Below are 22814 nucleotides of genomic sequence, written 5' to 3' on the forward strand. Positions count from 1 at the left end.
CAGGCAGGGACCCAGCAGGGTGGGGCCGGTTCCCAGGACCCCTGGTCAAGGGTACTAGCTTCCCCGTGACAGTGGCAGGTGCCTCGTGCTCCCTGCTGGCAAGATCTGGGTGGGCACAGGAGGCCCTCAGCCTCCCCACAGGGAAGCCACCACTGGGCTAGAGTGAGTTTTGTGACACTTTGAGCAACAGCCTCTGGCGACGCCGGTGGGAAAGGATCTGCTGGGCCAGGAGCGGAGCTGTTTTTATTAGTGAGTGGGGGGGTGGGATGGGGTGAAGAAAACATCAGGGACACCTGCGCTGCGAGTTAAATACATTCCAGCATCTCACACATCACGAGCTGCATCAGGAAAGGGCACAGCACGTGGCAGCCTCATCCTCATCTGTCCACACAGTGACAGATGTGCTACAGCATGGACACCAAGTCCCTGGGAGCCAAGATAGCAGCTCCAGCATCCCTCCCTCCCGGACTGGGCCGGGCCATACAGAGAAAGGGCAGCCTCTGCCATGGCAGCCCAAAATCACCTCTCCGAGCAACTGTCTGGGGTCCCCAGCCCCAGAGCTCCAGCAGAGTCCTGGCCTGGGGAAGCCCCCGTGCCACCTCAAGCCTCCAACAAGGCAGGCTCCTGGCCAACTGTGGCATCTGCCTTGACTGCCCAGAGCAGCAGGAAATTAGGTTTTGGGGGACACAAGGCAAGGCAGTAGTCTGACACACCCACAGCAGTCCGGCTGGCACTGTGTGGGCCTCATCCTGTCTGGAGTCCCCTCCCTCCCACAGTGGGCCAGACAGGAAGGCCTGGCAGTGACCAGATAAGTGGGTCCAGGTCTCAAGGCAGCCTGGCCCGCATCCTGCAAGGCTCTGAAGAGCCCCCCAGCTGTTAGTCTGCCCACTGCACAGGGCCCTGGGCCTCTCTGGTTCTGACGACTATAGGTGTGTGGGCTGTGGGGCTCTTGCAGCTGCTCCCCAAAATCGCCAGTCATTTCTACAGACACAGAAATCGAGACACTGAACAGAGAACAAATGGTGTCATTCGATAAAGCTGATGAGTCCGCTTCTCACATGGCACCCAGACCGTAAAGCAGTAGGGTCTGTGAAAGCCATCGCAGTGGCTGGCCGGGTCCTTGTGAGCCAAGCACACTGACTCCCGCAAGTGGTGTGCACGCACATGTGCCTGGACATACATGAAGACGTGGACATGGGGGTCTGACCTGGACATTCATGACGGAAACGTCTACAACAGAAGGTGCCCAGGACCCATCCATCTGGCGCACAAACGAGGATTTTTGGCTCAAAAACCTAAGCGTCCTCTAGCTACTGCTACCATCTGTCCCTCAGCTGACGACTGCCGATGCTTCCCAAGCAGAGCTGTCCAGTCCACTCATGGAGCTCCAACTGCCTGTCACTGTGGCACTAGCGTGCATACGATGAAAAGCCCACCGACGCCGCGCTCCTCTGCTCGGCCCCGCTGAGCCAGCGTGAGGGGCTGCCACTGCCTTCGGCCTACGGGCTGCTCGCCTGGAGGGGTCTCCACATCTCCACCCCCACAAGGCAATCCAGCAGCACTATGAAGAGACGCAATTCTGCCAATTCTAAGGTCACATTAAAACTTTCCCCAGAGATTATGATCACTGCCAGCTGAAAAACCCAATGTCCTTGCCCAGCCAAGCTGCATCCTGACATGATATGGTTTTAAAAGATGCTGTGTCATAGAAACTGACTGTGCCATTCAAGGAAATGCACATTGGTTAGCTTCCTAAGTTTTCGGGTCTCCAAACCAGTGACAGTCATGTGTCGCTTAGTGACATGAGAAATGTGTGCTCAGCCGCTGCTGTGTGATCATAGAGTGTCCTTACACAAGCCTCGATGGTGCGTGTAGTTTTATTTATGTGTTTTTCATCTGGAAAAGCAGCATGACTGAACATCAATCACTTCCCCTACTTGATCTACAAGAGGCCAACGCCAAGAGCCCAGGCCAGGCTTCCAAACACTGCACAAGAATGTGGGCCCGCTGTCAGGGAAATGTCCATCGCTGACCCAGACGCTGTTATGTGGTGCATGACTGTACAGTGTTTTCTCCCATAAACAGTTACCTGCCACGTAGCTACATGATTCAGAACATTTTGAACAGTTAATTTTGACATCTGAATAATTCCATAAAAACCGTAAAATCAGTTTGGTGTTGTCACAACAACATAGCATCACTTTACGACAGAATCACCTGGAAAAACAGAACAGCGAATACATACATCTTAAAAAATGCTGGGGCGGGCCAGGCACAGTGGCTCACACCTGTAATCCCAGCACTTTGGGAGGCTGAGGCAGGAGGATCATGTAATCCCAGCACTTTGGGGCGGCAGAGGCAGGCAGATCATGAGGTCAAGAGATCAAGACCATCCTGACCAAAATGGTGAAACCCCGTCTCTACTAAAAATACAAAAATTAGCTGGGCTAGTGGCACACACCTGTAGTCCCAGCTACTCGGGAGGCTGAGGCAGGAGAATCGCTTGAACCCAGGAGACAGAGGTTGCAGTGATTCCAGATCATGCCACTGCACTCCAGCCTGGGACAGAGTGAGACTCCATCTCAAACCAACCAACCAAAAAAAACGGGTGAAAATCTAATGGATAATTCAGCACTGCCACATAGAAACCTCGGTAAAACAGGCCAAACAAACGCGGACAAGCTGGACAGGCGGTCCTGGCGTCAGCGCACGACAGTCACATGGGGAGGGGCAGTGGCCAGGTCGGCCTTGGATGGGTACACCACCTTCAGGCTCCCTTCCAGGTCCACCACCCGGACCTGCTCCACCACCAGCGGGGAGGGCCCGTCCTTTCCAGCACTGGCATTCGTTCTGGGATCTGAAAGTTGTCCAGAGACTGCATCAGCTTCGGTATCTGAGAGTGATCCTTCCTCTTTATTTTCTAAAGTGTACTTGTTCATTTCTGCCATTTTCTGCAAATGAAAAATACCTCTTTAACCTGGAGATGAGAGGTGACCCAGGGAAGACATGCTGCTGTCAGCCAATGCAGTAAGCAAGAAAGAGGCAATCAGGACGGGTGGTAAGTCAGAGCAGAGCACCACTCACGCTCAAAACGCGTTTCTCAGGAGGAGCCACCACGCACTCACCAGAATGAGGGCATCCATGACATCCTTGCAAATCTGCAGACTGGTGGCACTTGTTACTTCCAAAAACAAATCAGAGGTCGTTTTCTTAACCTTAAAGAAAGATTTCAGAAAAGACAGTTATCAAATGTACACATCAGCAACTGCATCATTTGTTCTGAGGAAAAATCTACAAAACTGTGTGGCCAGGCAAAGGGGCTCGCACCTGTAAACCCAGCACTTTGGGAGGTGGATGTGGGAGGATCTCTTGAACTCAGGAGTTCAAGACCAGCCTGGGCAACACAGCGAGACCCCATCTCTACAAAAAAATACATCCCAGGATGTCGCGCAGCACTGAGCATAACAATGAACAGTGAGCCGCGGCTCTGAGAAGCCAGGGCCTTTGTCCCCTCCAGGCTGCGTTTTCTATTGCACACAATGAGACCTCACAATGCAGCAGACACTTGTGTGTGTTCATTCTTTTTCTTTCTTTTTTTTTTTTTGGAGACAGAGTTTCGCTCTTGTTGCCCAGGCTGGAGTGCAAGGGCGCAATCTCGGCTCACTGTAACCTCCGCCTTCTGGGTTCAAGCGATTCTCCTGCCTCAGCCTCCCAAGCAGCTGGCATTACAGGCATGCACCACCACGCCCGGCTAATTTTGTATTTTTAGTAAAGACAGGGTTTCTCCGTTTTGGTCAGGCTGGTCTTGAACTCCCAACCTCAGGTGATCCGCCACCTTGGTCTCCCAAAATGCTAGGATTACAGGTGTGAGCCACCGCACCTAGCAGACTTGTGTTAATTCTACAGGGAACAACCTAGAAGACACACCAAGTTCACACACATGCCACCCTACCTTTGTCTTCTCACTGTTGGTTATTGGTGGGAAGGAAATCACATCACCGTCTGCATCCACAAGACACGGGTAATTTTCATTTCCATCCAGCAAGTGAAGGTATCTGTGTGGGAAGAAATACAAATGATAGGCCTAACTATAAAAGGTATATTGTGCAGGGTATGGTGGCATGTGCCTGTGGTCCCAGCACTCGGGAGGCTGAGACAGGAGGGCTGCATGGGCCCAGGAGTCTGCTGGGCTGTGCTGCGCCCATGGACTGTCTACACTAAGTCCGTCATCACTATGTTGAGCTCCTGGGAGCGGAGGACCACCAGGCTGCCTAAGGAGGAGTGAACCAGCCCAGGTCAGAAACAGAGCAGGACAAAAAGCTCCGGTGCTGATCAGTAGTGGGATTGCGCCTATGATTGGCCACCTCACTCCAGCCTGGGCAACATGGCGCGACCCCATCTTAAAAACAAAAAAGAAAAAAGGCACAGCTGGGCGCAGTGGCTCACTCCTGTAATCCTAGCAGTTTGGGAGGCCGAGGCAGGCGAATCGCCTGAGGTCAGGAGTTCAAGACCAGCCTGGCAAACATGGCAAAACCCCGTCTCTACTAAAAACACAAAAATTAGCCAGGTGTGGTGGCAGGCGCCTGTAATCCCAGCTACTCAGGAGGCTGAGGCAGGAGAATCGCTTGAACCCAGGAGGTGGAGGTTGCAGTGAGCTGAGATCGTGCCACTGCACTCCAGCCTGGGCGACAAGAGTGAGACTCTATCAAAAAAAAAAAAAAAAAAAAAAAGGCCGGGCGCGGTGGCTCAAGCCTGTAATCCCAGCACTTTGGGAGGCCGAGATGGGCGGATCACGAGGTCAGGAGATCGAGACCACCCTGGCTAACACGGTGAAACCCCGTCTCTACTAAGAAATACAAAAAATAGCCGGGCGAGGTGGCAGCGCCTGTAGTCCCAGCTACTCGGGAGGCTGAGGCCGGAGAATGGCGTGAACCCGGGAGGCGGAGCTTGCAGTGAGCTGAGATCCGGCCACTGCACTCCAGCCTGGGCTACAGAGCGAGACTCCGTCTCAAAAAAAAAAAAAAAAAAAAAAGGCACACACCTGAAAACATACCTAAAGGGTAAACTGGACGAATCAAAAAGTGTTTTCCACAAATGAAGTGTAATATCAAGGGCCAAAGCATCACAAGCCTCAGAGAACAAACTATTCTGCAGCCTGTGTTTACAGAAATCACTGGGCTAGTTATGGATGATCATCTTGCTTACAGCAGCGCCAAGGACCCTGACTTGGACACCCAGCAGCGAGGGGCACGGACTGGGCTGGCATTTATGTCGGTTTCCTAATGGCTACTTTCTATTCTATCCTGTCCTGCCCCATCCCGAGGGCGACCCGCCTCCTGCGGAATGGCCAATACCTCCGCTCCTAACACCTTCCACTTCCCTCACGTCAGGGCCATCTAGATGACAGACTGGTTCCACAACGTCTCCTTTCAGAAGAGAATGCTTTCTTTTTTTCTTTTTACCCTGTAAGAAGCTTCCGGCTCTGGTAGCATTAGGTGTTCCTGAGGAGCACAAACTAACTCAGTGGAGGCTGGCATGCTGCACCCCCCACGCCCGGCCCCACCCCACCAGGCGCGCTGCCCACCTGTGCAGGCCCGACACACTCTGCCGCTTCTTCTGCTTCCTCTGCTCCTCGGCCTCCAGCTGCAGCTGCCGCACCAGCTCCTTGGCCTTGGCTTCTTTCCGCCCCAGGGGAACAATCTATTGGGCAGAAACCCATAAACTCCACTAGGGTCACAGCCACAGAACTCGCCCGTCCGGTCAATTATAGCCTTAAGCCTCCACGAGCCCTCCCAACTCCCACCCTCATTCATCTCTACAGCAGGCAGGGAGCATCCCACGGGACACGCAGCAAGAAGCTGCATGCAGGCTGCGATCACAGCATCCCTGGGAGACCTGACGCCCAAACACACCGATCCTACCGAGGCAGGGCTTAACCTCAAACCCAGCCATGCACAACCGTTTCCAGAGGTCTGCCATCCTCACAAGGCCAAAAGAGGAGAGAAAGCCTGAGCAGCCGGGACCGCATGCACTGCACAGAATTCAACATCCAGGATAGCACCACGATACAGCAACTCACACTACTGCCAACCCCACGCACAGGGTTTTACAATCGGGACAAAGACCAAGATTTCTGATTAAAGGGTAGTGAGCGAGTGAAGGAAACCATTTTCCCACAACTGCTCCTCCACCGAGTCCTCTCACAGCTGTGCACCGCTTCCAGGAACTGCAAACGTGGCCTGTTTCATTATTTCATGTCTTTGCAAGAACAGCATCGGATTCTACTCTAAAGAAAATGTTCAGGCCAGGCGCGGTGGCTTATGCCTGTAATCCCAGCACGGTGGGAGGCAGAGAAGGGTGGATCACCTGAGGTCAGGAGTTCGAGACTAGCCTGGCCAACATGGAAAAACCGTCTTTACTAAAAACACAAAATTAGCTGGATGTGGTGTGCATGCCTGTAATCCCAGCTACTTGGGAGGGTGAGGCAGGAGAATCGTTTGAACGCGGGAGGCAGAGGTTGTGCTGAGCCGAGATTGTGCCATTGCACTCCAGCCTGGGCAACAAGAGTAAAACTCCGTCTCAAAACAAAAAAGAAAGAAAATGTTCAGGCCAGGCATGGTGGCTTACGCCTGTAATCCCAGCACTTTGGGAGGCTGAGGTGGGTGGATCATCTGAGGTCTGGAGTTCGAGACCAGCCTGACCAACATGGAGAAATCCCGTCTCTACTAAAAATACAAAATTAGCTGGGTGTGCTGGCACATGCCTGTAAACTCAGCTACTCGGGAGGCTGAGGCAGGAGAATCACTTGGACTCAGGAGGTAGAGGCTGCGGTGAGCTAAGATTATGCCATTGCACTCCAGCGTGGGTGACAAGAACGAAACTCCATCTCCAAAAAAAAAAAAAAAGAAAAGAAAAGGTTCGGGCTCCAGTATTAGCACAGCGTCTTTCAACACCAAGGAGACCCTTGAGCAGACCCTGCAAAGGAGGCTGCAACACCTTGAGGTCCTGTGGGGGCCGGGCGCAGTACAGCAGGGGCCCTTTGACAGCGCGGAGCTCGTGGGTGGCAAGGGTGGCGGCCGTCCTCTTCTCACAGAGATCTTCGTGGAGCTTGGTCTGTAACACAGGAGCAGTGATGAGCGAGGTCTTTTGTGCCCAGCGAGGGGTTCACGCTTGACCCTCGGCCGGGCTGTGCACCAGGAAACCCTCCCAGTCCAAGGTCTTCAAAACCCCGCCACACCCCTTTCCGAGACGGGGCTCCCCTCCAACTCCTCTCCACCCGGCCAGCCAGGCACTCACGTTGTGGAATCAAGATAGTTTTCATCAGGAAAACTATCTTAACCTATCAATCAGCAGACTTTCTCCCTTCTCTAATTCTAGACGTAATATTTGAGATTTTAAAGAATCCATCTTGAACTTTAAATAAAGGCTAAGCTTTAAGTTTTAAAGCCCTGGCTGTGGTGCCTGTTCCCTTCCTCCCTAAACTGCAGGCAGAAGGACTCGCATGACAGTCACTCTCGGCCTGCCATGCACTGTCACTGCCACTGCGGGGCACGCGGGACTTTCCCCTGGGCACAGATGTGGTTTATATTTTAAAAGTTGGTCAGGTGTCACAGAAAAACAACAAACTGGGAAGTTAGTCTTGCCAAAACCTAAACAATTCACAGAAGAATGTGCTGGCAAGAGTTGATGACTTTAATACTATCTTACATAAAACAAAATGTGTCATTTACTGCAGAGGTCAGAAGACCCACCAAAATATCAAAAAATCAAGGAATCCTGATTTCTTTTCCTTTTTTTTTTTTTTTTTTTTTTTTCTTTGAGATGGAGTCTTGCTGTGTCAGCCAGGCTGGAGTGCAGTGGTGTGATCTCAGCTCACTGCAACCTCCACCTCCCAGGTTCAAGTGATTCTCCTGCCGCAGCCTCCCCAGTAGCTGGGATTACAGGCACTCGCCACCATGCCAGGCTAATTTTTGTGTTTTTAATAGAGATGGGGTTTCACGATGTTGGCCAGGCTGGTCTCGAACTCCTGACAGGTGATCCACCCACTGCAGCCTCCCAGAGTGCTGGGATTATAGGCATGAGCCACCACACCAGCTGGAACCCTGATTTTCAACTACAATGAAGCTATCCAGGAATTAGGATAGGCCAGGTGTGGTGGCTCACGCCCATAATCCCCACACTTTGGGAGGCTGAGGCGAGTGGACTGCTTGAGGTCAGGAGTTCAAGACCAACCTGGCCAACATGGTGAAACCCTATCTCTTTTAAAAATACAAAAAAATTACCCGGACATGATAGCGGGCCCCTGTAATGTCAGCTATTCAGGAGGCTGAGGCAGGAGAATCACTTGAACCCAGGAGGCAGAGGCTACAGTGAGATTAGACTGTGCCACTGTACTCCAGCAGTGGAGACAAAGCGAGACTCCTGGAAAAAAAAAAAATTAGGATAAACCATTAACCCCATATGTGGAGGAGCAAGGGATAGGGCCAGTGACTAGGACTAACCAGGCCAGGCTGCGGGCATCTGGGAAGAGGCCATCTCCAAGCTGGGGACACCTGCCTCCTGGAGGGGACTGAGGCCTCACCCCTTCCTCAGCAACACCTGAGCCAGAACCTGCTCTATTCCCTCTTTGGAGCTGAGGAGACTTAGGCACACAGACATCTGCCTGGGCCCCACACTCCACTGCTGCTCCTTCGGACACGCTCGCCCCAGGATGTGTCCCAGCCTGCGGCATCCCACACCTCTGTCCTCGTCATCTGAGGACCCCACGGGCACCCACCTGTGAGGTGAGGAAGCGCTTGAGCGCATTCCCCGGCTGCAGGTCCATGCCTCGCACCACAGCCCCCACGATGTAGGGCCGCACGTCCCGGACCTCAGGGCTCACTCTGACTGTCAGGGGTGCGGGGTTTTCAGAGACGTGCAGGACCCTGAGCAGCAGCCGGCCGGCATCTCCCACGTCCTGCTCCTCCCCATCGCCGCCCTCCCGCCTCTGCTTCCTCTCCCTCCTCTTCTTCCGGCTGTCTTCCTTCTCCGAGCCCTCGGCACGGCCCTTGCCCTTCCCGCCACCGCGGCCTCCGACGCGCAGGTACTCCAGGATGGATCTTGTCTGGCAGCCGCTGACCATCTTCTCCAGGCGCTTGTCTCTCAGCTTGTTCCCGCGGAAATTGATCTCCTTGAGCTTGGGGCAGTCCGCAAGCTCCGCAGGGATCTCGCTCAGCTGGTTGTTGGAAAGGTCCAACGTCTGCAAAGAGAAATGAGGATGCGTCAGACCCCCAGACCCTGGGAAAAGAGTCCAGGGTCAGCTCCAGAGGCAGGGGGACCACTCATCACTCACAAGAGCCACCACTGGCCTGTCTGTGGGGACGTCCCTGGGGAACCACAAGTTATTCACCTGTGAGTCGCTTCCCCAGCTGTGCACCCCCACATCAAAGGCACTATCCAAGGAGGCCCTCCGAGGGGAGGCTGTCAGCCACGGTTAACAGTGATCTCTGCAAAAGCTTCTGACTCAAACATGTCACCCTCTTCATCAACCACAGCAGCACTGAGATCAATCATCAGGTTAGAGAACAGAAAGGCGACAAGGGATGAGGGATGTCTGGCTGTGAAACGTGACCTCGTGTCAGGACCTACCAGGACTGCTCAGGTGAGAAGCAGGTTCCCCAAAGTGGTGGGGTTTTTTTTTAATTAAATGAGCTAAAAAAAAAAATACAGCAAAATCTCTCAAGAGCATTCTTCTTCATATTGAAGTACAAAATTGCCCACAGTGACACACACAGTGCTCTCGGGGGAAGGAAAGGGGAAAGCCGACTTCAATGGCGATGGGTTCTCAGCCTTTGTCTGACCCAGGGCAGGTGCATCGGGGCCACCACTGTGTGCCACACAGATGCCCAGGAAGCCCCGTGGCCCACGGGAAAGCTCTTTCTATGACCATGACTGATCAGACTTTGGCAAAACGTGCAGGTGACCTCACTGAAAGCATGGAAGGGGTCCAGTGGCACCGGATGCACTCGTAGGGTGTCTCTCCCAGGGTCTGGGCAGTGCAGGGAACGTGTGTGCGAGGGCAGCCACCTCCATGACATGAGGCTGCCGCTGCGGGTTCAGGCAAAAGGGGCCCATCCGCCTCCACTCTGCTCTTTCCTGGCTTGGTACCCAGGCCCCACAGCCTCACCCCACAGGCACTGCCAGAAAACTCTTCCGTCCCAGCTTCCTCTAGGGCTGGAGGAAGACCCTGCTTGGGATGTAAGGCCTGACCCTCGGGGGTCTCTGGCAGCCTGGGTGCCGGCTCTGCCCCCAGAGAGGAGGCAACAGCATGTGGGCCCCCGGAAGCCAGCACTCACCCTTGGTTGGTGTGGCTGGTGAGTCCCAGTCACACTGTGTGTGGAGGAGACAGGTGGGGCTGGACCTGATTGACTCTGAACAGAGATGGGAGGGGCTGATTACCCAGAGGACACCTTCTGCTTCGCCTGGAATGGATGGCAGGGGTGATGGAATTTCTCAAGCCCCAAGTTGTGAAGGAAATGAAAAAAGGAACCTGCCGGAATCCTCTGGCTCAAGCAATCAAGCTGCTCAGTGGCAGGTAAGGGCAGCATGGCTCAGAAATGCGACGGTGCTCACAAGCGGGAAGGGCGGCACGGCTCAAACATGGGAGGGTGCACTGGACAAGTTCCCACAGGGAGAGCAGAGACCCAGGGAGGAAGCGGACAACTTAACAGTCAAGGAAGAACAGCGTGTGTAAAATACAAGGGATCAAGTGCCCTCCGCGAGAGAAGGGGCAGTCTAAGCAGCAGTGGTGCCTGCTGGGGAAGAACGGGAGGCGAGGGCTGAGACCAAGCCCAGCTGCTGAGCACTACCTGAGCTATGCGTCCATCGGCTCTAACAGAACTGCCACAATTTTGTGCTTCTCCAGACAGGACAGGATGGGCTGGGCTGGTGTGGACTGGTTGGACTGGTGACTCCAGCCCAGACCTCCCTTCCAGCCCCACATGGGACGGGAGACAATCTACCCCTGGAATCCAGGTGGTCTCACAAAATACCAGGAGCTGTATCAACAACACTGTCGCCAGCCTGCAGCACCAGGAACAGCGCGGCCGTGAGCTCAGGCTTCTAGAGCTCCTCGCCTCCCTGTCAAGAGCCCTGGCTCCAGCGTTAGAACCAGCCTGGGCCAGCAGCCCAGGGCACAGCTCGCCTGGCAGAGGCCACGGGAAGCTCTCGGGTTGGAAGGTCGTGGGTGCGGGCATCTGAGGTTCTGCTCGGTGGGCTTCTGCACTGCCCTAAGGGGCTTTGGTCAAAAAGCTTGAGAGTTCCCCTCAAGTGAAACCTCCTTACTGCCTGCAAACACGCAGTGGAGCGTCTCCCCCAGCTGACGAAGAGCAAGTTCCTTAAGACCCAGGACCAGCAGCAGAGGCAAAGGAGGCAGGCAGGGCCCCACTGGGGCGCCCATTGCAGCCCGAGCCAGGTTCAGCCCACAGCCTGCAGTAAGTCCCCAGAATGACAATGGCGGGCACTCGGAGAAGGGTCTTCCTTCCAGGCAAAGACTGTCAGAGAAAGGGCATCTGAGCAGCTCAGGACCTGCCTGGAGGCTCTGTGGGAGTTGGGGGACAGGAAGGGAAGCGGGGGAAGGAAAGCAAGAGGGAGGGCAAGAGAGTCACCATCTGGGTGGGGTGCAAAGCCGCAGATGTTGGGGAGTCCTTGTCAGAAATGCGAAGCCCTGCTGACGAGGTCACACGCTGGCCCCTCAGCCCAGCGCTGGGCACCCAGTGGCAGCCTCAGCAGGAAATGAAGCCAGAGGTTTCACATATGAAGGGTGGGATGAGGGTAGCGTCAGTTTTCAATTGTGCGAGGGAGTAAGCAGGAGCACCTGCAAGGATGTGAGGTGCACACTGGCTTCAGGGAGGATGAGTTACACGGGGTGGCTGGGGGTCGTCCTGACACCTGATGGGACGAACTGCCATCACCTGTCACCTGGAGCTGACACTCTTCTGCAGGAAACACAACCCCCGCGGTGGCTAAGCTGATGGCAGCAACATGGGGCCTGACTCTGGCCTGGCACACTGGCTGCCTTCCGGGCCCATGGCTTTTGCAGGGGACCTGCTGCTGGGGAAGGATCCTAACTTCATGGTGGCGACAGGCTTACATAAACCAACCCAACAAAGAGCGCCAGTCCCTGAGTGAGCCCCACTCCCTCCGGCAGCAACTGAGACACTCGGAAGCGGAGGGGAGAGCGTCTGGCTTCAGGAGGGTTCGCGTTGAGGCTGAACTCCCTGTGCAGCTTGGCCTTGGGAGGGGAGTGGCCCAGGGCCTGAAAGGACATCTTTACTAAGGCACCGTCCTGCCCACATCAGCTGTTCAGGTAACATCTGTCCCACCCATCCCTCATTCCCACACGGACAGCACCACAGGCCTGCATGATGGCCACTTACAATGCAGTCAGGAGAGGTGTGACGTGCCCCCATCCTTGGTGAGGTGAGGCCCCCATCCTCACCACAGCGCTGGCAGCTGGACCCCACAGGCCACAGCAGCGGGAAGCAGCCGGGGAGGGCCAGCCAGGTGCTCTCAGAGCTCAGCAAGTCACGTGGCTCTGAGGCCAGGACGCTGGGGAAGCCAGGCTCCACGCAGGCAGAGCTACAGGTGAGGCCACAGGACAGCAGAGGCCTCATCCCCAGTGGCTGGGAGGAAAGAGGGTCAGGGCCTTTGCACTGCAGGTCCCAGCCCAGGCTTGGGGGTGCTCCCTGGGGAATGGGTGTGGGGCTGAGCACCAGGAACCAGGCTGAGCTGCTTCCACTTGCAGTCTCGTCCCTCTGGGTGGGGGAAGGACAGGCAGAAGCCTCTGTGCTGTTATTCTGGCGGCCTCTAAAGAGCCAGCCCTCCCAATGAACCGGAACTGGGCTTGCACTTAGTTAACCCACAAAACGCAGGAAAGTGGCAGGAGGCACGTTCCAGGTCAATGCCTGAAGAGCTGGCAGCTGCTGCTTTTGTGCTGAGGAGCCCTGAGTCCTGCGACAGAAAGGGAGGGAGAGGCCCGGAGATGACACATGGAGAAGCCCACCCACCCCGGCAGCCCAGCGCTGAGCCCATGCCAGCTGAGCACAGCCACACAAGCGACCAGCAGCAAGAGCTGCAATGTCCACTGTCCAGTGGAGCCAGCCCAGAGTGCAGGGCTGCTGCTGCTTTAAGCCTCGTGGTTTCAGAGTCAAGCAGCCACGATGACCAGCACCACCTCCGGTCTCCCTCCCTCTTCGTGTCCTGCATTACCCTCCCAGCCTTCCTACAGAGGAGCAAAGAGCTTTCAAGAGCCAACGGCACGCAGTCACAGAGAGGCAGGGCTGGAGCCCATGCCTTCTGTTTTTATTCCTTTCCTCCCCCTTCTTTCTCTCTCCTTCTTTTTGAGATGAAGTTTCGCTCGTTTCCCAGACTGGAGTGCAGTGGTGCGATCTTGGCTCACCGCAAGCTCTGCCTCCCAGGTTCAAGCGATTCTCCTGCCTCAGCCTCCCAAGTAGCTAGGATTACAGGCACGCGCCACCATGCCCAGCTAATTTTGTATTTTTAGCAGAGATGGTGTTGAACTCCCGACCTCAGGTAATCCGCCTGCCTCAGCCTCCCAAAGTGCTGGGATAACAGGCGTGAGCCACAGTGCCTGGCCTTTCTCTTTCTTTAAGACAGGGTCTAGCTCTGTTGCCCAGGCTGGAGTGCAGTGGTGTGATCATAGCTCACTGCAGCCTCAACCTCCCGGGTTTAAGCGTTCATCCCACCTCAGCCTCCTGAGTAGCTGGGACCACAGGGGCACACCACCACACCCAGCTAATTTTTCTATTTTTTGTAGAGACAGGTTTTTGCCACGTTGCCCAGGCTGGTCTCAAACTCCTGGGCTCAAGTGATCTGCCCGCTTCAGCCTCCTGAAGGGCTGGGATGCCAGGCATGAACCACTGCACCCAGCCTGCCTTCCGTTTCTGAGCTCAGTTTTTTGGTTTTCTACACTCCCCATCTCCCCACAGCACCAGGAAGGACATCAAATGCATTGGCCTTTGTGTGCAAAACTCCAGTGTGTGTAGCTACATTGCTGGGCACAGTTCTGGTAGCCACTCCTCAGAAAGGTCCCCAAAAGGACATCTAAGTCCAACAAGGATTCCAATAGCTCTTGCATGACCCTCCAAGAAACAGGTCTCCTGATAGCCACTGGAAGCCTAAAATGTATGAACAGAATGGCCTAGGGGAAAGGGCACTTGGTCACCTCTTTTGGGATTTGGAAAACAAGACACACTCTTTGACTTGAATGACATTGTTTTGGGCACCACAAAGAGTACTGCTTTATTGGGCAGGTGCTAGAGAGAGCTGTAAACACAATTTTTTTTTTTTTTTTTTGAGACGCAGTCTCAGTTTGTCACCCAGGTTGGAGTGCAGTGGCGCAATCTCCGCTCATTGCAACCTCCACCTCCTGGGTTCAAGCGATTCTCCTGCCTCAGCCTCCCGTGTGGCTGGGACTACAGGCATGCACCACCACACCCAGCTGATTTTTGTATTTTTTTAGTAGAGACAGGGTTTCACCTTGTTGGCCAGGACGATCTCGATCTCTTGACCTCATGATCTGCCCGCCTCGGCCTCCTAAAGTGCTGGGATTACAAGCCACCATGCCCAGCCCACAACACTTTAAGAGCTTGAATACTGAAAGACATCTATGAATTTGAAAAGAAAGATTGTAACCTTGGCCGGTAATCCCAGCACTTTGGGAGGCCGAGACGGGCGGATCACTAGGTCAGGAGATCGAGACCATCCTGGCTAACACGGTGAAACCCCGTCTCTACTAAAAAATACAAAAAACTAGCCGGGCGAGGTGGCGGGCGCCTGTAGTCCCAGCTACTCAGGAGGCTGAGACAGGAGAATGGCCCGAACCCGGGAGGCGGAGCTTGCAGTGAGCTGAGATCCGGCCACTGCACTCCAGCCTGGGCGACAGAGCGAGACTCCGTCTCAAAAAAAAAAAAAAAAAGAAAGATTGTAACCGACTGGGCGCTTACATGATGTAAGGTACAATGTAAAGATACAGGCCTACTACATCAACATTCTGGAAAACCAAAAGTATCTGTCAGGTGGGAAAGTGGGGGTAGACCGTGTTGTACCCAACATCACACCTTTGTCCTAGAGGGATGCCTACAGCCCCGAGGACCAAGGAAAATGCCAGTGAACTCACCTCTTCCAGGAAATGCCAATGAAACCACCTTTGCAAAACCTGTAACGGTGACAAAATTACGGTGGTGGAAAAGATCTGATCTAACCAATCCCCATCTTCAGCCTTCAAACTACCTTTTTTTTTTTTTTAATTTTTATTTTTAGACAGAGTTTCACTCTTGTTTCCCAGGCTGGAGTGCAGTGACATGATGTTGATTCACCGCAACCTCCGCCTCCCGGGTTTAAGCGATTCTCCTGCCTCAGCCTCCCGAGTAGCTGGGATTACAGGCACGTGCCACCACGCCCAGCTAGAGACAGGGTTTCTCCATGTTGGTCAGGCTGGTCTACAACTCCCGACCTCAGATGATCTGCCTGCCTTTGCCTCCCAAAGTGCTGGGACTATAGGCATGAGCCACCAGGCCTGGCCCTTCAAACTACCTTTAATTATTCCTGGGCTTGGGCCAAGCTAACTTTGGGAGACATTTATAGTTTAAATGATAATAATCCTTCTATAAAACTCAATTGCCTTTGTAAAGCTAATGAGGGTCCACCAGGCTAGGAGGATGGAGGAGCCTGAATTCTGCTAAAGTGCAAACATATATGACTGTCAGTCATTATTCTGGAGATGACAAGATATGTGACCTCCCCAATTACTCCTGCAGATAACATCACTACCAGTACTGTAGAACCTAAGATTGGCCTTCGGAGCTGTCTTTTTCAGGTTTTTTGCATGTCTGATCAATGGCACTACCTGAAACCAAAATGAGCTCCCGTGGCCCCACCCAGAAGTGACTCAGTGAGCAGGAGGGCCATTTCCCACACCCCTACGATTGCACCTCAACCAATCAGCAGTAAGCACCCATTGCCTAGCCACCCTCCCCTTCCCCCAAAAAATCCTTGAAAAACCCCAGCCTCCAAATTTTGGGGGAAACTGGTTTAGTAATAAAACTCAGCCGGGCGTGGTGGCTCATGCCTGTAATCCCAGCACTTTGGAGGCTGAGATGGGCAGATTATGAGGTCAGGAGATCGAGACCATCCTGGCTAACATGGTGAAACTCCATCTCTACTAAAAACACAAAAAATTAGCCAGGCATGGTGGCAGCGCCTGTAGTCCCAGTTACTCGGGAGGCTGAGGCAGGAGAATGGCGTGAACCCAGGAGGCGGAGGTTGAAGTGAGCTGAGATTGCGCCACTGCACTCCAGCCTGGGCGAGACTTCATCTCAAAAAAAAAAAAAAAAAAAAAAATGGAGGAAGAAATGCAGGACTGCCTTAAGGATGAAACCAAAAGAGAAGATGCAGAGATGCAGAGACCATCCGGCTGGGTTTAGGTTGTGGTTCTGCCATGTGGCTTCCCCACTATCTTTTAGGCAACAGATTTAACGGGGCACCTGTTATAGGCCAAGCATTATCCCGGGGCCTGGGGATCCCAGATTAATTAGTAAACAGACCCTGGACAATCTAGTCTGGAGAAAAACCCAAGTTACTTGCTTACTTTGCGCAAGCCCTTTGACTTTCTGTAAAACAGCAATAACCACTCCTACCTTGGAAAGCTGCTATTAGGATGATGCTATTAGGATGAAGTGAAATACAATCTTTGAGATCACAGCATGTGGCATTATGCAAAACCCAGGGTGCCCCCTTCACCACAAGACTCCAGTCACTTTACAAGTATTAGATACAAAAAAGACAGGTTTCGACGCCCGACCTACGGGAGAAGCCAAGTTTGCTAACAATTACAAAATAGCGTACCACGTGTAAAAGTCCAGTTGTTAACAGAATGAGGGGGAGTTCAGAGACCACCTAGTATGTTGGTGTGGCCAGGAGAAGGGGGAGTTGGAAGGCGGCAACTACTTCCCAGGGTGATGCCCCCGCAGTTGGCTCCTTTCAGCCTTGCAGGAATTCCCTGGGCCCAGTGCCCCAGGGGGCGTCACTAGGAAGGGCTCGGTCCCGAAAGGGGTTCCTTCTCCAGGGCTACTCCAAGGCCCCTCCCGCCCCGCCCGGGCAGCTCCCGCTGACCTTGAGCGAGGCCAGGTGGGCGATGTCGGGGCTGAGTTCACGGAGGCAGTTGTCAGCAGCCGCCAGTTCACTGAGGAGGGGCAGCGCGCCGGGGCGAAAGAGCTCGGCCGGGAAGGAGTCGAGGCAATTGCCGGTAAGGTTGAGGCTCTGCAAGCGCGGGGCGCAGCGCGCCAGGTCGGCTGGCAGCTCGCGCAGCCGGTTGCCGCTGAGGTTGAGGCTCTGCAGCTGCGGAAGGCCAGGCGGCTCGGCGGGGCCCAAGCCTTGGCCCGGCGGCAGCGCTTCCAGCGCGTTGCCCGACAGGTCGAGTACCCGAAGGGCAGGCAACGGCCCTAGCTCGGGGCTCAGGCCGGGCCCCAGCGCGTTGCGCCGGAGCACGAGGCTGTGCAGCTGCGGCAGGCCCTGCGCCAGGCCAGGCCCCGGCGCGCGCAGGCTCCCGCAGCCGCTCACTTCCAAGTAGTGCAGCAGCGGCAGGGTGAAAAGCCGCGGCGGCAGCTGCCCACCCGCCGCCCGCACTCGCTCCTCCAGCCCGGGCCCCGTCAGCAACAGCTCCCGCCGCCGCTCCCGCTCAGCCAGCTCCAGCTCCGGCCAGGCCTCGGACACCGCCGCCGCCGCCATGGCGCCTCAACTACTGGCAGGCACCCACCCACCAGGGTGCTTCCGGGACAGCGCGCGCCACTTCCGGCCTGTGCCGAGAAAGCCCATAGAGAAGTCGCCTGGCTGCTAGAGTGCCGCCGCGCGTGCCATATCGGAGAGGGGCGTCTCCTGCGTGGAGCGGCGGAGAGGCTGGGGAGCGGCCTGCTCTCTCCGCGGGCAGGGGTGAGGGTGGGGGCTATGAACCCAAAAGTATCTGAGACAGGACTCAATGAAATGTAAAAAGTTTATTTTTCCAAGTTTAAGGACACACCATTGTCACAGCCCTAGGAGGTCATGATGATGGTGCCCAGGGAAGATGGGGTGCCCCTTGGTTTTGTACATTTGAGGGAGACGTGAGACATCAATCAACACTTGCAAGTGTACCTTGGTTCGGTCCAGAAAGGCAGGACAATTCCAGGAGGGGGCTTCCAGGTCACAGGTACAGAAGAGACCGGAGGGTGAATTCTTTTGAGTCTTTGATCAGCCTTTCACTGACTACGCAATTTCTTATACGTGTGAGACGCAGGTAGGGGAATAGTCGCTTATGCTTTAGTCTGGCTCATTGAATCTGCATTTCTACATAAACGATAGAACAAAGGAAGCGATCAGAAATGCATTTGTCCAGGTGAGCAGAGGAATGACTTTGAGTTCAGTCCTTTGTCCCGCATCTGTGAAGGGAAGCTATCAATTTGCATTGCCAGGGTGGAATTCAACAAAACTGTTTTAGGGTAAAGATCTTGAGGCCCACTGGGAATTTCTCTGTGGGCAAATCGTGAGGGAGGTGTGTAGCTTTAAAAATATATATTTGTAACTATCTTATTTGGGAATAAGATGGGAGGCCGATTTGCCTGAAGCAGTTCCCAACTTGACTTTTTCCTTTGACTTAGTGATTGTGGGGTTTTGAGATTTATTTTCCTTTCACAGGGTGGGGTGTGGGCAGATTGAAGAGCCAGAGTCTGTCCTCCACTGTGCCCTGGCCAGCTTGTTTTGGAATTTCTGCACTTTTGAGTGGTGTAAACCAAAACCAAAATTCTTTTTTTTTTCTTGAGACAGAGTCTCGCTCTGTCGCCCAGGTTGGAGTGCGGTGATGCCATCTTGGCCCACTGCAACCTCCGCCTCCTGGGTTCAAACAGTTCTCCTGCCTCAGCCTCCCTCTGGGACTACAGGTGCGCGCCACCATGCCCGGTTACTTTTTTTTTTTTTTTTCTGAGACGGAGTCTTGCTGTGTCACCCAGGCTAGAGTGCAGTGGCGCGATCTCAGCTCACTGCAAGCTCTGCCTCCTGGGTTCAAGCCATTCTCCTGCCTCAGCCTTCCGAGTAGAAGGGACTACAGGCGCCCGCCACCACGCCCTGCTAATTTTTTTTGTGTTTTTAGTAAAGATGGGGTTTCACCATGTTAGCCAGGATGGTCTGGATCTCCTGACCTCGTGATCCGCCTGCCTCGGCATCCCAAAGTGCTGGGATTACAGGCGTGAGCCACCGTGCCCGGCCGCCTGGTTAATTTTTATATTAATTGGGTTAATATAATTTTTATATTAGCCGGGTTTCGCCATGTTGGCCAGGCTGGTCTCTCACCTGACCTCAGGTGATCTGCCCGCCTTGGCCCCCCAAAGTGGTAGGCTCACAGGCACAAGCCACTGCACCCGGACCTCAAATTCTTATTTGTTTATTTATTTGTTTGTTTGTTTATTGAGACAGGGTCTTGCTCTGTTACCCAGGCTGGAGTGCAGTGGTGCCAACTCAGCTCATTGCAGCCTCGACTTCCGTGGCTCCAGTGATCCTCCCACCTTAGCCCCTGAGTAGTTGGTACCATAAGCATGTGCCACCACACCTGGCTAATCTTTGTATTTTTTGTAGAGCTGGGGTTTTGCCATGTTGCCCAGGCTAGTCTCAAACCCCTGAACTCAAGCAATCCACCTGCCTCAGCCTCCCAAATTGCTAGGATTACAGGTGTGAGTCACCACACCTGGCCAAAAAATAAAATTCTAAGCCCCCCAACCACCTAAGTGGACCCCTCCTGTGGGCCAAGGGCATTCCCTAGTTAACCTGAAAAACTAGTTCAGGCCATGATGGGAAGGGTTGGATGTGGGGGGTGTGGGTTGGACATGCCTCATTATACACTCCTCCCTGTGGGAATTCAGGCCCACCTGACCATCATTAACATCAACGCAGACCTTAAGACTGACAAAGCCAGGCCAGGCCAGTGGCTCATGCCTGTAATCCCATGACTTTGGGAGGCTGAGGCGGGTGAATCACTTGAGGTCAGGAGTTCGAGACCAGCCTGACCAACATGATGAAAACCCGTCCCTACTAAAAATATAAAAATTAGCCGGGCGTGGTGGTGGGCACCTGTAATCCAAGCTACTCAGGAGGCTGAGGCAGGAGAATCGCTTAAACCCAGGAGACGGAGGTTGCAGTGAGCCAGGATTGCACCACTGCATTCTGGCCTGGGTGACAGAGCGAGACTCCATTTCAAAAAAAAAAAAAAAAAGGCTGACAAATGACTCTTTGTAGCAATGATACCAAATTCCAGCCTGCCTCTAGTAGAGCATTATGTGACAGATAAAGAAATTGAAATATTTTACCCCAAATTATATTTCCTTGCTGTATCTTAAAATAGTCCTGCAAGGCTGTCTATTGTGAGGGAAATCTGCATTCTGAAGGCCATCTCCTTGCTTTGCTGGGCCTTTTTCCTGATCCAGGAGAGAATCAACTCTGATAATAAAAAAAATAAATAAACAAAAATCATTTACAGGCTGGGTGCTGTGGCTCACTCCTGTAATCCCAACACTTTGGGAGGCTGAGGCAGGCAGATCGCCCGAGGTCAGGAGTTCGAGACCAGCCTGGCCAACATGGTGAAACGCCATCTTAACTAAAAATACAAAAATTAGCCAGGCGGGGTGGTGGGACCCGTAATCCCAGCTACTTGGAACCTGAGGCAGGAGCTTCAACCCAGAAGGCAGAAGTTGCACTGAGCTGAGATTGTGCCACTGTACTCCAGCCTGGGCAACAGAGGGAGGCTCCATCTCAAAACAAACAAACAAACAAAAAAACTTCCAGGGGCTAATTTTGAAGCAAACCAGGCTCAGAGACCCAGATATGAATCCTACTGCTCTGGGGGAGTTAGGAACAGTGAGCCCACCACTACTGGGCCAAAGTCAGGATGGCCCAAACTGGACCTTCAGACAGGCTATTTCTCGAGATCACCTTCAGAACAAGACATGCAGCCCTGCATCCCCCTGCACCCCCCGCACCCTTGTGTACCCCCCGCACCCTTGTGCATCCCCCTGCACCCTTCTGCATCCTCCTGCACCACCCCTACATGTTTCCCACACCAAGTTTTCCTTCCAAAACCTCTCAGACCAGAAGACAGAGAGTCTCTTGGAGGCATGAGCCCAGCCATGTCCCATCTGCTGGCATTTTTTTTTTTTTTTAAATAATCTGCTTTCCTTCCACCACACCTCGCTTCTCATGTTTTTGGTCTTTGAGCAGCTTATATATCTGGTGCCTTGTGTGAGGCACCATGTTGTAAGTGGCTCCGCTTGTGTGCCTGGTTTCCAATGAATGCAGAGATCGGACATAGCAGTCCCAGGGCTTACACACTCTCGCTACCAGGCAGGACAGCAGCCACTTGCAAATGCCAACTGCTCATGGTCAGCTGACCCCGGGGCTAGGACCTTAGGGAATTCCTAGTAGCTGCCGAGACTGCCTTTGCCTTGGGGATTTTCCCTTCCCTCCCGTCTGCTGGTGGGAGGGAAGCAGCATGTGGGATGTGAACTGAAGTGCACCTGGAAATCCTCTGCGTCTGCCCTCTGGGGCTCTAGCTGTCTAGAGCTAGTATTGGTAGTCTGTGGTGCCGCCTGGGTCTCTGCCATCTGGACCTAATGCAGGTCACTCCGTGGTGCTCTCTGGGTTTGGGACAGGACCTCAAGACTTTGCTGCAGTCTCCCCTCTGTTTGGAGGGCTCTGTCTACATTGGATCTGTTTGTGTTTGTGTCTCTGTTTAGTGTTGCACCACCCTCCGAGGGTGCTTGAGCACAGTCTGCATCACAGTGGCCAAGACCAGGTCCATCTGGTTGTCAGAAAGCAGCAAGATAGGCTCCCCCTCTCCTCACTAGGTGTATTAGTCCATTTTCACATTGCTGATAAAAACATACCCGAGACTGGGAAGAAAAAGAAGTTTAATTGGGCTTACAGTTCTACATGGCTGGGGAGGTCTCAGAATCATGGCGGGAGGTGAAAGGCACTTCTTACAAGGTGGTGGCAAGAGAAAATGAAGAAGATGCAAAAGCAGAAACCCCTGATAAAACCATCAGATCTCATGAGACTTATTCACCACCTTGAGAACAGTATGGGGGAAACTGCCCCCATGATTCAAATTATCTCCCACCTTGTCCTTCCCACAACTCGCGGGAATTATGGGAGTACAATTCAAGATGAGATCTGGGTGGGGACACAGAGCTAAACCGTATCACTAGGGGAGAAACACGTTCCAGGAATTTCCTTTGATTTTGTCATCCTCTTTGGAACTCCAGAGTAGTTCCTGTTTCTGTGTCAAATTTTGTTGGTGGAAAAAGCATGTAAACTATTTTCTAGACTATCTGAGACTCCAGCTGGTTACATACTGTGGCCCATTTTGTGCATGTTTTAAAACGATGGGCAGACTACAATAAGGAAAATTCAGAGCTCACATGGTTAACCTGCAATTGTAGAGTTCGAGTCTTCTAAAGCTCTCTCTATTTCTCCCTTTTATCTGCTGTTAAGTTACTGGTGTTGAGATAAAACTCACTGTTTTAAGGTTACTTGGAAATTTTGTTTTTCTTATATGGTTCAGCCAGTTCTAGCTAAAATATAAACATTGGAAACTTACTTGAAACTGAAGGAAAAAAGGTTTTAAAATCAAAACTGCCATGAACACTGCTTTATCCAAAATTTTGGTCCACCATTTTCTTGGATTACCTATTAGGGCAAACAAAGCCTAGCCATGTGAACAGGTTCCAATTTTGTCA

General features: G+C 53.4%; 1 protein-coding gene across 1 annotated transcript; it reads right to left on the reverse strand.

Annotated features, from left to right (window-relative positions):
• Window positions 1–226: 226 nt before the first annotated feature.
• LRRC47 (leucine rich repeat containing 47) lies at window positions 227–17815 on the reverse strand. Its single transcript, XM_050805361.1, has 7 exons — window positions 17173–17815; window positions 8777–9238; window positions 6997–7113; window positions 5585–5700; window positions 3953–4055; window positions 3126–3215; window positions 227–2951 (listed from the first exon to the last, which is right to left on the reverse strand). The coding sequence occupies exons 1-7, from the start codon at window positions 17785–17787 to the stop codon at window positions 2703–2705; spliced, it is 1752 nt and encodes a 583-aa protein (XP_050661318.1). The 5' UTR covers window positions 17788–17815; the 3' UTR covers window positions 227–2702.
• Window positions 17816–22814: the final 4999 nt, after the last annotated feature.

Source organism: Macaca thibetana, chromosome 1, assembly GCF_024542745.1.
Source record: "Macaca thibetana thibetana isolate TM-01 chromosome 1, ASM2454274v1, whole genome shotgun sequence".
NCBI classification, from domain to species: Eukaryota; Metazoa; Chordata; class Mammalia; order Primates; family Cercopithecidae; genus Macaca; species Macaca thibetana.